Source organism: Pagrus pagrus, assembly GCF_965226575.1.
Source record: "Pagrus pagrus genome assembly, chromosome: 7".
Classification (NCBI taxonomy): Eukaryota; Metazoa; Chordata; class Actinopteri; order Spariformes; family Sparidae; genus Pagrus; species Pagrus pagrus.
In genome coordinates, this window is record NC_140191.1 from 25,196,147 (window position 1) to 25,209,471 (window position 13,325).

A 13,325-nucleotide genomic window follows, 5' to 3' on the forward strand; every position below is an offset into this window, starting at 1 on the left:
ACTGTGTATCCTGGGGCAAACAGAGGCTTTAGATACTTATGATCACTTGTCTTTCCCCTGCATTCCAAGGGCTCATGGGTGCTCCTGGGGCCCGGGGCAAAGATGAGCTGCTGGGCCTTTATTAATCCCTCCACCCTGATCTCACTGTGCAAAGTGTACAGTTTTTCTATACTTCCTTCCACTGTATTTATATTAATTGATTTGACATTCATTTAGGATTATGAAGCATACAAGCACAACGCTGAGAGGATAAAGACATTTAAACCAGGCATAGACTCAGTAAGGCCCTGTCAAGATTAGGAAATAAAGCAGGATCCACCAGAAGGCCCTTTGTTTATTTGGGCTGTTGATGAACATTCGAAAAGAAATGCCAAACAAAGAGACTCCGGTGATTTAGTTTTGTACTTCTATGAAGAGAAACATAGATTCTTGCCCCAAAACCCTCAATCCTACACCTCCCATAATGCAACTTGATGGCATCATTAGACTCACCCTGTCTGACAAACACCCATTTCTTCAAACTCCACCAATTTTGCAACACAGGCTTTATATGATGAAGTCATAAGCAGACATGTGACTCAAGTGTGGTCCAAGGCTCAAGCAAGTCCCAGGTCATCTTGTCAAGTCACAGGTTGTGTCAAGTCAAGCCAAATCAAGTCTCATAAATTATATTGTTGGCCAAGTTAAGTATTCAAGTATGATAATGAATTGAATGTGTAGCATAAATATTTTAATTCACTGAAATAAATGTGATGTAAAACATCCACTCATATTTCAGCCCTGTCCAAGTCACTCCACTTTAGATAGCTTTAGAAAACCCCCATCACAGTTACATAAGACATCATAACATAACACTGTTTTATTACTTGACAGGTAAACTGATCTCAGTGTGTAGAGTATGTGGTGTGTCCCTTTAAATTAGCACATCATTCAGAGACAGTGAGGTCCAAACCTCTCTGAGGCCCTGGAGTTGTGGGGACCTTGGCAGGGATTTAAAGTGACAACCCTCCCATCTCAAACTTTGCCTCTGTAACTTGTAGGCCGACTCTATTCGTTAAGTATAAGAGTGTTATAATCATCTGAATTGTTATTCAATGTGACCGAATCTCACTTCTTCTTATACTGCGAGAAATATCCAGATCAGAGAGAGGTTGTCTTTGAAAGAATAAATCACACATATCCTGAGTTTATCCATCTCCCAGACCGTCAGACACTGCTTTATCTAAGTGGAGAGAAGTGTCTTATCTTATAATCATCTATTTAGTTTTCTTGTGTAAAATGTTAGCGATAATGTAACTCGAACATTCATGCCAGTAAAGCTTGTCTGAATTTGAAATGTGGTTAGTTAATAATGACCTGCAACTTCTCTCTCTTGTCTTTCTACAGTTAACGAGATCATCAGGAACGACCTCTCCAGCATTTCCGTGCACACTCACGCATAGACGTCCAGAAGCCTTCTGCAGCGGCACACACACACTCAAACAGCAGCAGCATCGACAACAAAAAAAGAGGACAAATTAAAGCGACCGAGAGATCCAGACGATGAAGAATAAAGTTTTGACCAGGATCTCCCGCCTGACCATCAGCTCCTCGTCACTCAAAGACTGGCTGCAGACTCACATTGACAATCACTGGCGAGCTCCATTTGAATAAACAGATGAATGTTCTATTTACAAAAAAGGGAAGTGATATCAGGGGCAAAGTACACGACTACACTTGCCTTAAATTCACAGCAGATGTTCTTTAGTGGACCAAACAGCTCAATGAGACTGATCTATCGTTGACAATCTTCATTTTCGAGTGTGATCTGTATGTTAATGCATGGACAAGCTAATGGGACAGTAAGTGTCGCGCTTCATCACTTTGGTTCATTTGTTCGTGCAGTCAGTCCGCAAACAACCGAATCGGTGCCTTACAGCAGTGATACTGACAGCAAACAGCAGCAGCAGCAGTCACACGAGTGCAAACTGTTGGTTGCGACCCAAAGTGGAAGTTTTTATATGAGCTTTTTGTATCATTTCAACGATTTGTTTACAGGGAAACAGAATAAAAGGCTGGAAAATATGTAGGGAATATGTGAATAGATTAGAATTGTATTTTCTTCCTGCTTCCTCATTATTATCTCATTGTTCATTTATACTGAATGTTATTGTATGATATTCTTTTGTATAAACATGTATTTGAAAATGTACTTATACGTATGTATGCCTTATGCTTATATCATGCAGTTTGCTATTTAGCTTTCTTTTCCATTCGTCTCCCCCCGATATGATTTGTAACATTTCTACTACCCTGCATTATGCTTTTTCACCTTAGTGCCTATTTTTTATCATCCTGCCCCGGTCTTCCAGTCCTTCCAAACCAACCCATGGCATAGTGATGCACAGACAATCAGAGAAATATATAGAACATATCCTATGACAACAGTTCCTGGTTGCGGGGGCTTATAAAGGCAGGTATCAGAGATTTCTTCTCCCCCAGCTATAAGATGTAGTTGAACAATGGTATGCTTACCTGCTGAATTTAAATGAGAAATACTCGTGGACAACGATATATTTGTCTGTTACTTCTTGCACTGCAGGTTTGCTTGTAAATAGGCACAGGGATAATCTAAGTATGCCACAGGCTCAGTTGTACTCGTCATTTGGGTGATTCCACTGAGGAGTTGGCAGGACTGTTACTTACTGTTGGCAATAATTGATCTGAGTAAACCAAAGGATTTTATCTTTGGTGAAATTATTGTCCAAGTTTCCTTTTTTTCTGTCGGAGACTTTTAGCGTAGAGCCGCTCCCCGTTCAAAAGAAACATTATGCACTTTACCGTAGAAACAGAGCAGATTTTCTTGCTTCCAGACCAAATATTGTAGATTGACTTCCTCTGTCGTGTCATAAACTTACCCACACCGACTCTTCTTGCACACAGCTGCAGTCTTTCCCATGTTATCTGTCTTTCGGAGCATGCACATCGTAATAATGTTGGGGATCATTTAGCTGACCGTAGCTTACAATATAGCTTCTTAATACATTTTTGGACATATAGTATAATAGCATGACTAAAGTGTATATGAATAAGGTTTCTATTTTGTGCCTTACTCTCTTTCTTGGCTATATGATGGTTGCAACTCTATAATGCTTTTCTGTGTAGGCACAAAGGTGAAACATATTTCTCTTTAATATGAAATATTTATGAAAAATGAAAATGTGTTTTAAATGCATTTAATGTGTTCTCAACAATGAATTAATAAATTGCATAATGGTGACCATATATCATCGGAGATCTCTTGTATTTTTCTGTAATATTTAAGTTGAGTGATTTTTATTCATATTATTTTTTTCAAGTAAAATTCATGTTCTTGATTTTTCAATTAATTTTAACAGTTCAGATTTTGACATCAAACACTTTTTAAGGTCTAGTGTGTATGATTTAGTGGCATGGAGTACTGTGGTTGCAGATTGTGACCAACTGAACACCCCTCATCACACCTTCCTTAGGTGCCCACCTTCCAGTGGCTGCTATAAACGTGAAAAACACTAAAGGCCCTCTCTTTGGTCAGTGTTTGGTTTGTCTGTTCTGGGCTACTGTAGAAACATGGTGGACTTCCTGGAAGAGGAACTGCACCATCTGTAGATATAAAAGACTCATTCTAAAGCAACAAAACACATCCTTATACCCAAACAACTGATCATATATCAGCGTTGCCAGAACAACATGGTCGTTGCAGCATGAGAGCAACACACCTACCGGACTTCCGCTTTGTCGCAGTTTGGTCAGGTTTAGGCAAGAAAACTACTTTGAGGTATAAGCAATCACAATGCTTGGTTAGGTAAAGGAAAACATCATGGCGTAGGTTCAAATCACTATATTATTTCTGTAACCTCTATTAAAAACGTACTCACGTTCCCTAACTCAAGTTACATTATGTATGTACTTTTATTTTTTTTTACCTATATAGTCATTTTTCTGTGGAGGAAAGCCTGCAAAAACAATATGATTCTTAATTTCAGGTGATTATAGACTAATGAAAATGGTTTTATTCTTAATATGAATATTATTCCATTCCTGCTAATGTTATATTCCACTTCTGCCCCTAAATCCTATGCACTGGATCTTTAAGTAAATTATTGACCACTTTAGTTTTTATTAATAATATGGTATTCAAACTATTTTTCAGCCATCTGCAAGATTTGTGTTGTCTAACGAATATTTCTCCTGCTTGATCAATGAGATTCGTGCTTCATTTGCATCACTTTATAATGGATTTAAGAGCCTTTTCATGTTAGTTTTTATAGTAAAACTTAACATCTAGAGAGTTGGGATTTTTTTCAGAAATTCAGCTACATTTTGGATATATATATATAATGGATTGAGTTTTCTCTCACTTTCATTTCTTTGCCTATTGCATGCATGGCCCATATGGCTGTGCTTTAGTTTTAATGCCTTCACTGTAACTTGGCTGAATGAATTTCTTGTTATATAGTTTGACCCGAGTAAACCTCAGACTGTTCCAACCTGTACCTATATCCCTAATAAAACCTGGAAAGGAGACAGTTTGACATTGACAAGAGAAGGGAGTTTTTTCACACATTTTTTGGTGCACATGCTTGCTTTAATTTTTACCTTGATTTATTTACTTACAGTATTTAATTTGACTTCATTATAATTCTAACTGCTGCACAATAGTTATAGGTGTTTCACACCTAACAGTTTTCCTATGTGTTTGCCAGCAAAGATGGCACTTGGTATTTGGTCTTGTCTTTCACTCATGTTTCAAACTCAAATATAAACAAACCCACACTGTACTTAACCAGGATCAAATGCAACAGGCTGTTGAGTACAAGCAGGGGCCTGTGTGTTTTCCGGTGAGTATTGTTAGTGGTGGCTAGTTATAGGTGAAACAGCTCCTCGCCATGGGAGCTGTGCCACGCTCCTGTGTACCACCTGCCAGTCCTCCAGACTTTTTCCATCCAGCAAAGTTATGAAGCGCCCATCCCCATAGTGACAGAAGGCAGGCCTAGGCGGTGCTCCCCTGTACGACCGTGGCAAGCCCAAAATAGCTCCACTATTTACAGATGCAGTCACGCCCCTTTTTCCTGGCACCCTGTTCTCCTTACCTTAGTCTTCCTCTGACAGCGCCGTACCCTTTGACACAGTGGAGAGATGACTCCGGGCCATAGTTTCCACCAAGCAGCAGTCAAGTAGATTAACTAAAGCAGTGGAATATCCATGAAAACAGATTGAGTTTATGTCTGTCTATAAATCTATTGACATCTGTTGTAACATGCATCTATTTTTAGATGATTAAAACAACTGATCTATTATTTATTTATTTCATTTATTTTGCTGCATTCAATGTTTCGGTTGTCAGAGCTACACACTGAATTATGCATGCTTAAATAATGAACGCTCAACAGGTTTGTCTGCTGGTGTACAGGCCAAAATTTGGACATTTTACATGTTCTTTAGCGCATTTATTGAATGCTTATTGGCTTTCTTGCCAAGAGTTAGATGAGAAAAATATTCCACTCTCATATGTGTCAATTAAATGTGACAGACTGGGTCAGGAGAGGGTTAGCTGGTTAGCTTGAGCCACACAACCTGAGGTGTGAAAGGGTTTTTACAGGGCAGTTATGAACTGGACTTTTGAAGGCCAGCTCAAATCAAAATGATTTATTCTTTGTCTGCTATAGAAATTTCTATTTGATACTAGGTTTTAGGATAGGGTCGCCCAGTTTTTTAGTCACTCGACTGCATCCATTCCTCAATCCGTCTACGTAGATGGTCCAGGCAATCATTATCATTTCGATCAAATCTTGCATGAAACAGTAATGTCAGCGCTCTATCATAGGTGAGGCGTCCAATATAACATTCCCCAGGAAAAGTGCACTGCTACCACTAAAAACACACAGTTTTTCTAATAACACAAACACCAGTTGTTCTCAGACATTTCACGTCCAGGACCCCTAAGCTGACACAAATTAGACCACAGACCCCCACGTGATAAGATCTTTGCTTTTGAATATTTTGTTACAGAAATTGTACGAAACCCATGATCAAAATAGTAATACATAATGTCATTGTGTGACTTATGGATGAAATTAAAATGAAAATAGATGATTTCCCTTTTTGCTGGGGATCCCATGGAACCCCCTCAAGGACTCTTTAAGGACAACTGATGTCAACCACAGCGCAGGTTTGTTTACTTTGTCTCTTGTTCCCATAACTGCTGTCCAAATCAGACACCAACACGCCACTCCAGTCATCTGAGAGAAAAGGAGCATTTGTGATATTTCCCCAAAGACATTTTCTCTTCCTTTTAATAATAAAAACAATTTAAAATGCAGTTTTAAAAAAATTAATGACTAAAACTGATTGTGGATTGTTGGATTGTGTTACCTTTGAGTAAGAGTCAGGTTAGCTGTTCCCCTCTGTTTCTGCTTCTAACTGTCTCCTGTCTGCAGTTTCATATTAGGTAGACATATAGATATATATAGAAGTATATTGTCCATTTACAGTCTATTGCATTTAAGGTTTAACAGCAGTATTCATACACCAGGAGCGTTGCTTTAAGTTTGAGTTTTATAGAATAGGTTCAAATAATATGCTGATGTGGCTCACACAAGCAGTGTTAAAATAAATGGCCCCCATGCATTTAGCAATAGCAATGCTCTAAGGTAGCATTTGTATTTCAGTGTGTCAGGAATATTTTTTTTATTGCACTTCTTATCTGATACTGACCAGAAGTTTGAATAATAAACAGTCACGCATGCTTTTCCTATTTGACATCATAAACGTGTAGGTAGCTATGGCCTTGACTTACTGGTAGTTCTTTTAGATTTGTTTGTCTCTTAACTCCAAACAAACTGATATTCCTCATGCGGGAAATTTGATGTGTGTGTGCGTGTTCATAACTTCCTTTTTCCATGATTTCAATGCCTTTGCAAAGGAAAAAGTAAACGCTGATGTATTACTGAGAATATTTGTATAAAAATGTCACAGATGATTAATCTACAGACAGTTGTCTCACACATGCACTCAGGAGCTGTGACCAAATGATCATATGACTTGATTGACTGACGATCTGGCTGACTAACTGACCCCCAGCATCTCTGCAGTGGAAGACAACAGCAAAACAAGCCATCTCCGATCATAACGATTGCAGCGCGTGCCATTTTCTCCCCGGGGGCCACATGCACACAGCACCTGGCAGAGGGCACGACTTAGAAGTTTCATTGTACAGATTTATAGCATCTTTACGGCCCTGCTTCCTCCTCCATTGTATTCCCACAGAGCCCTTGATTTGGGCTTTTATAAAGTGAGTGCATAGGCACGGTGCTGGAGCGCCTGCCCTCGTCTCTCATCGGCCATCTGCAGGCAGTAAATCCTCAATATACCTCTGTTATGAAGGGCATGTTGAGAGAACCATGGGGGTGGCTTTAAGAGATGCTTTAAGAGATAATTACTTGACCATACCGAGGGACCTTTGATAGCTGTGTCCCATAAGCCGGTTCCACATTTGATCTTTTTTGGTCCCTTGAGACAGTTTTAGATGTTCTTTGTGTGTCAGCTGACTATAAACAAACCGTCTTATCAATTACCTTCAGGATGATAAAGAAAGTAGACGAGGACCATATGCGTGTGGACTTGAGCATGTGTTTACATGTGTTTTTTTAATCTGTTTAGGGTGGGGTTTTTATCAGGGGCTCCCCAGGTGTGCACGGAGCCCTTTCATGGGACCGTTTGACGTGTGACAGGGCCAGCAGATGACCCGCCGACATGGTCACATCGTTGCGGACCCACAGACAAATCACCTTTTTAAAAGACACTTTAAGAGACCCTCAGAAAGGCAACCAGATGGGGCCTGGAAAATCTTGTGCCGTCTTTTATTCTCCATCTGCAATCATTCAGCTTGATTCGCTCTCTCTTTTGTGATGCGTGAAATGTTGTGCAAGGATTTATAAAATTTAGCGGCGGGACAGATGTTTGCGCTTAAGAGATGTGAAAAGTGAGAATGATCTTTAAGAGTCTGTTTATATGATCACAACACGTGAGTTCTCTATTGCCCACATTAAAGCTGGTGCTTTGAATACTCCGTTCTAGTTCACTCAGAGAGCTCTATTTCTCAATCAAAAAAAAAAAAAAATCCAAGACATCCCAGACCATTCTTCCAGTGTTTGCTGTAAACGATTCGGTACATATGCAGAATGTTTATGTTGAAGTACATTGTAGCGCACATTAGGGATGCTCTTAATGGGCTACAGTAAAAGCCCTTGCTAGTCAAGAGTTCAGGCAGGTGCAGACTCTTACAGTAGATAAAGGAGCCTGGCACTGGAGATGAGTTCACGACAATCACTGTGAGGCTTTTAGACGCCTTCTCCAAGCTCAATCTTCATTTCCCCTGACACTGATTTTGCAATAAGGATCCGGAGAAAAGGGGAATGTCCATCTATTCATTTTAATGATCCCTCATTATTGACTGCTGGCAGGGAGGGGGCGGGCAAAGGTAATGATTCTTTGTCTTTGCTGGCCAATCACTCCTCTTAAAGGAATAAGACTCTAAATAAGGCCACTAATGGATGCCCGGTGTGACCTAAAGCTGACCCCACAGGCAACCCATGCGAACTGACTTCCCGACATGAAGGAGTGAGAGTTCGCCGCTTTAGTTATTTCTCTTTTACACTGGGTTGGTTATGATTTGTGCAAATAGTCGGAGGAATGGTCATCAAAAATGTCTAACCACAATTAAATATTGATTTAAGAAGACTTTGACTTTAGTTACTCATTTTAACTCAAATTATTAAAGCAATCATTTGATATTTTTAGGAAAATAGCTCATTTGCTTTCTTGCCCAGAGTTAGATAAAAAAAAAAAGATTAATACCACTCTTATTTCTGTGAGGTTAATATGAGGCTACAGCCAGCAACCAATTAACTTAACCCAGCAACAACACTAAAGATCGCTAGCCTGACAAAAGTAACAAAATCAACCCCCCAGCACCTCTAGAGCTCACTCACTTCATTTAACTTAAAACTTGGCTGTAAAAATGACAAGTTCTGGTTTTACGAGAGGTTACTGTATGTGCTGCACTATTGTAACTTCGCTGAGTCTCCACTGGTTGCCTGACAACTTTATGGCAACAACAAGACCAGAGGAAGATACTGTCCTGTGCCCAACTACAAGATAGTCTTATTTTGTTCCCAATGGATAAATATTAAGCTACAGCCAGGAGACAGGTAGCTTAGCTTAGCATAAAGACTAGAAATGTAGGAAGAAGCTAGCTTGGTTCTGTCCAACGGTAATAACATTCTGCCTGCCAGCGAATCAGAGGAACTTGATCACACTAAGACTCGTTGCTACAGGTACAGCCTCTTCATAAACGCCTTGAGCTAAGTGCGTCAGACAAAACACCGTGGTGTGTCTGTCGAGCTGAGCCTCGTGCCAAGTGTGGCATTGTCTCACAGTGTGACTCTGAATCATTATTATGGATCCCACCTGATTTCTCACAAGACCTGCCCTACTCCACCCTCGATTCGTTGGCTTCATTGATTGTGTTCTCTATACTTGACTCAAGCTGTTAACTCACACAGTAGCTCTGATGACTTCTGTTTTTTCTGCGGTTTTTGAGCTGTAATTTTGCAGATAAACACACCTACAGCAGAGAACAGGCACTCTGCCGCAGACGGCTGGCCAGTCCGCTCTAATGAGCTCAGAGACACTCTTGCAGAGTAGAGCAGCTCTGGAAGATGTGCGACCCGGAGAGGAGCAGCAGAAGACACGGAGAGAGGCCGAAGAGGTCGGTGTGTTTACCCGCAACACTACAGCACAAAGAACGGACATTACCAGAGCTACTGAGCGCATTAACATTTTGAGTCGTATACATCATATGGGTCATATGTATATATACATCATAGCACAAGGAGCACTGACATCAAATTATTTAGCCTGTGTAGTATTCATATGTGTGTTTGTCTGTGCGTGCATGCACATGCACATATCTCACCAGCTCTTGGCTGTCATCAGTCTGTCAAGGTAATGAACCCTACTTTACTGCAGCCTCCAACAGCTCTTTAAGGCGTACTTCACACCACTGTAGAAATACTCTCAGGTATTAGTTGTTTTGCCTGGATGGTCGGCGGGATGATGGGTGGGCGGGGATGTTATTAGGAGCGTTCATCTACAAGGCTCCCCAAGCCATACTATACTGAAACTGACCACAAGACAACCCTATCATCCTCAAAGATTACCTGTCTCCTGCTCTGTATATGAATGTTTTATCATAAAAGCTTTTCTTTTTTGCTAAGTGCCTCCTTGAGTGTTTGCTTTTAACTTTTGATTACTTTATGTCTTGTTGCGAAGAAGAAAAAAGAAAACGACCCGGCCCATTTGAATATAATGGACTTAACGGGAAAAGTAGTCTCCGTTGCTTCATTGAGGGGGTATATCGCAGTGGTGTAATCCAACACAGTGGGTGTGAAAAGGTTTGAACAAAGCGGTCATTTCTGTGCCTCGGAGTCGCAGGGTTTTTATCTTGAGATTGTCAAAGTGGGCCAAGCAGGTGGAGAGAGTCGAGGGAAAAAAACAGACATGACACAATCATATAAATACAACAGTATGGCAGGCTTTGTATAGGATCCATATGTTTCCGTCTGTGAGGAAATATAGGATGTCATGCATTACTGTGTAAAAAGACTCATTTACAACCATTAAAAGCAGCCCGACTCAACATCTCTGCGTTTGATGTGGTGGATCACATCTCATTTGGCTCTTTTTATATATGATAGCTGAGTTTTCTCTTTTATACAGTCGTGAGTCATTGAGAAGAAAAAATATTTTTTCTCTCATTCGGTCTAGACGTTGAGGTTTCCAGCCCCTTCGCCCCCCTCCCGCTCCTCCAGTTTTTACCAGACGTCGCGTTGTGAGAGGGGAATGGTCGATTGCATAACGGAAGGCGAGACTTGATCGTTCCTGGCCTTCTCACAAAATTCAATCATTCTCTGCATACTCCAATCCCATGACGGCCCATTAAAGAGCAGCGCGGGCTAGGATTTCCCCTCATGTGTTTTAAATTGAAATTACGGTCGCAAAGTCTGCCATATGCATGAATGGAGGAAGACAAGGAGCCTGGGGAGAAGGAGATATCAAAAATAGTTGGACAGAAGGAGAGGAAGACAGAGGCAGGCAGAAAGATAAAGGTGACTTAAGTCCCCTCTTTTTCTCATTTGTGTCATCCTGCCACCCACAATCCTATGGGGCAGCATTTCCACCTGTCTGAATCTCAGCGCACTAAGATCATTTCATTATGCTAAAAGAGCCTCGTTCCAACTTTTTATGAGACAATTTCAGAAAAACAAATTAAAATAAACCCTAATCTTGAATGTTTCCCCATACTCTGACTAATGCTAAAATCACTCCAAACAGGTCTGCAGCTTTTAAACTCAGCACGCCATAAGTCATACGAAAGCTACGGGGAGAGATAAGGGGGATAGGTGAAGTATGAGACACCAGGAGATGATGACCCCAGATGTTCTCTGAGGAACCACTGGGATCTGAATCAGACTCTGACTGGCCATGAGTTCCTCATTCCTATTTGTCCCCGTGGACTGGAGGAAGGATAAATACACACACACACACACACACACACACACACACACACACACACACTCACTCACACATGAATACACCTACATGAATGAGACACTCTCTCTGATTTAGTGTGAGGGGGATGTGATGCAGACATGACCTGGGCAAACACCCCAGAGACATGCATTACTCCTCCAGATAAACTGAGGTTGAGCAATTTTTCTATAAATATGAAAAAACACAAATTTTGTCAACCACAAGTTTTTTTCAACCGATTTGATTGAACATCTAACAACAACACTTCTTCAACACTTCTTCTTCTTCTTTTTTATTACCCATATAAATATATGAATATAATTTAGTCCTGGGGATCAAAACTGAAGCATGACTTGAATCATGACTGCAGCTAAGCTGTGCAGAAGCCTCAGTTCCTCGCGGGTATCTTTTAATCATACAGTGACATCTAGTGTTAAAATCAAGATGTGCAGGCTACCGATACTAATACATTGTTCAAGGGCACATCATATTGGGCCGGTGTGCATAAATTTGAACCAGAAATTGATGAGCTTGTTTGTAAAAACAGATTAACACCATATTAAGCATGAATGAACCAACACAAGTTTGACTGATTGTCCCATGAGTGCTCAATAAATAGAGAAATGTGAATTCAGAAAAAACAAAATAAAATGTAATTTAACCCTTCAGTTGCTTATTTGATAAAAGTGCAAAGAATAGTTGAAATAGTTCAAGTAGCATAACAATAGACACGATAAAGAGCTCTTGATAAATTGTTTTGCATTGAAAATAAAACCATCCATTTATCTCAATGGCTCATGAAAGTGTTTTTTTACTTAATTAACTTAAACAGAATTTATCAGTCTCATCTTTTCATCTTTTATTTATACTTGCACACTGTCAGCTTATGAAATACTTCAGAATCACCTGTTGTCAACACATGGCTGAAATTTTGAATTCAAATTAGTTCATGTGGCTTTTTTATCTTTTATCTATAAAAATGAAATAATGCACGATATATAGATATAGTGTCTTTGTGGAATGCAGATCTATTAAAGGGGCACGGTATAGTTTTTGGAGAAGAAAATCAAACTATAATAGTATAGTATAAATGAGGAAATAATACAGACTCAGCAAAATTGTTTTTTTTTTCCCAAAACTGAATAAACAAGCTGTTCTCAGAGGAAAATAAGGTCCCTAGAACACTGCTTGAAACTAGAAAAGTGGCAGGGCCGCCACATATAAACAAAGTAAAACAGTATGAAACTGTGTTGTCCTTTAAGGTCAGTTTGTATATTCAGTTTATTCAGTCATGAAAACAAAGAGAGTTTGTTTATTTAGTTTGTTTAGGCATAGAAAATATATCAATGAAGATCTTTCTCTTCTGATTAAAATGTCTTCCGAAAAACTACACAGTGCTCCTTTAAAGCATATACTGACTATTAATTGGAAAATTATATAGTGAAATATTTCTTTATATTTTCTTTAACTTCTTTAACTCTTTAACGTAACAATCATCAACTATTACATTATGAAATTATTTATACAGTAAATACCATTTATAAACCTATAGATGCAGCTAGAAATTATACCAACTCCAATGTGCTCCCTCTGTAATAAACACAATGAATAATATGAAAAGATATTTAAGACAGGTTCATGCAATTTGTGTCTCCCTCTACATCTGCCATTGACCCTGCTCTGGTATGTTCTGCCCTGGTACCTACTCTACC

At 39.7% G+C, this 13,325-nt stretch overlaps 1 protein-coding gene across 2 annotated transcripts in view; it reads left to right on the plus strand.

Moving 5' to 3' along the window:
• The window catches only part of LOC311259894 (nuclear factor of activated T-cells, cytoplasmic 1-like), a 70,822-nt gene extending 67,576 nt beyond the window's left edge, over nt 1-3,246 (plus strand). For both annotated transcript variants that reach the window (XM_084357281.1, XM_084357282.1), the window contains one exon: nt 1,387-3,246. In XM_084357281.1, coding sequence (XP_084213407.1) covers nt 1,387-1,442 — 56 coding nt within the window. In that variant the 3' untranslated portion in view covers nt 1,443-3,246. The remainder of the gene's footprint in view (nt 1-1,386) is intronic.
• The last annotated feature ends 10,079 nt before the right edge of the window (nt 3,247-13,325 follow it).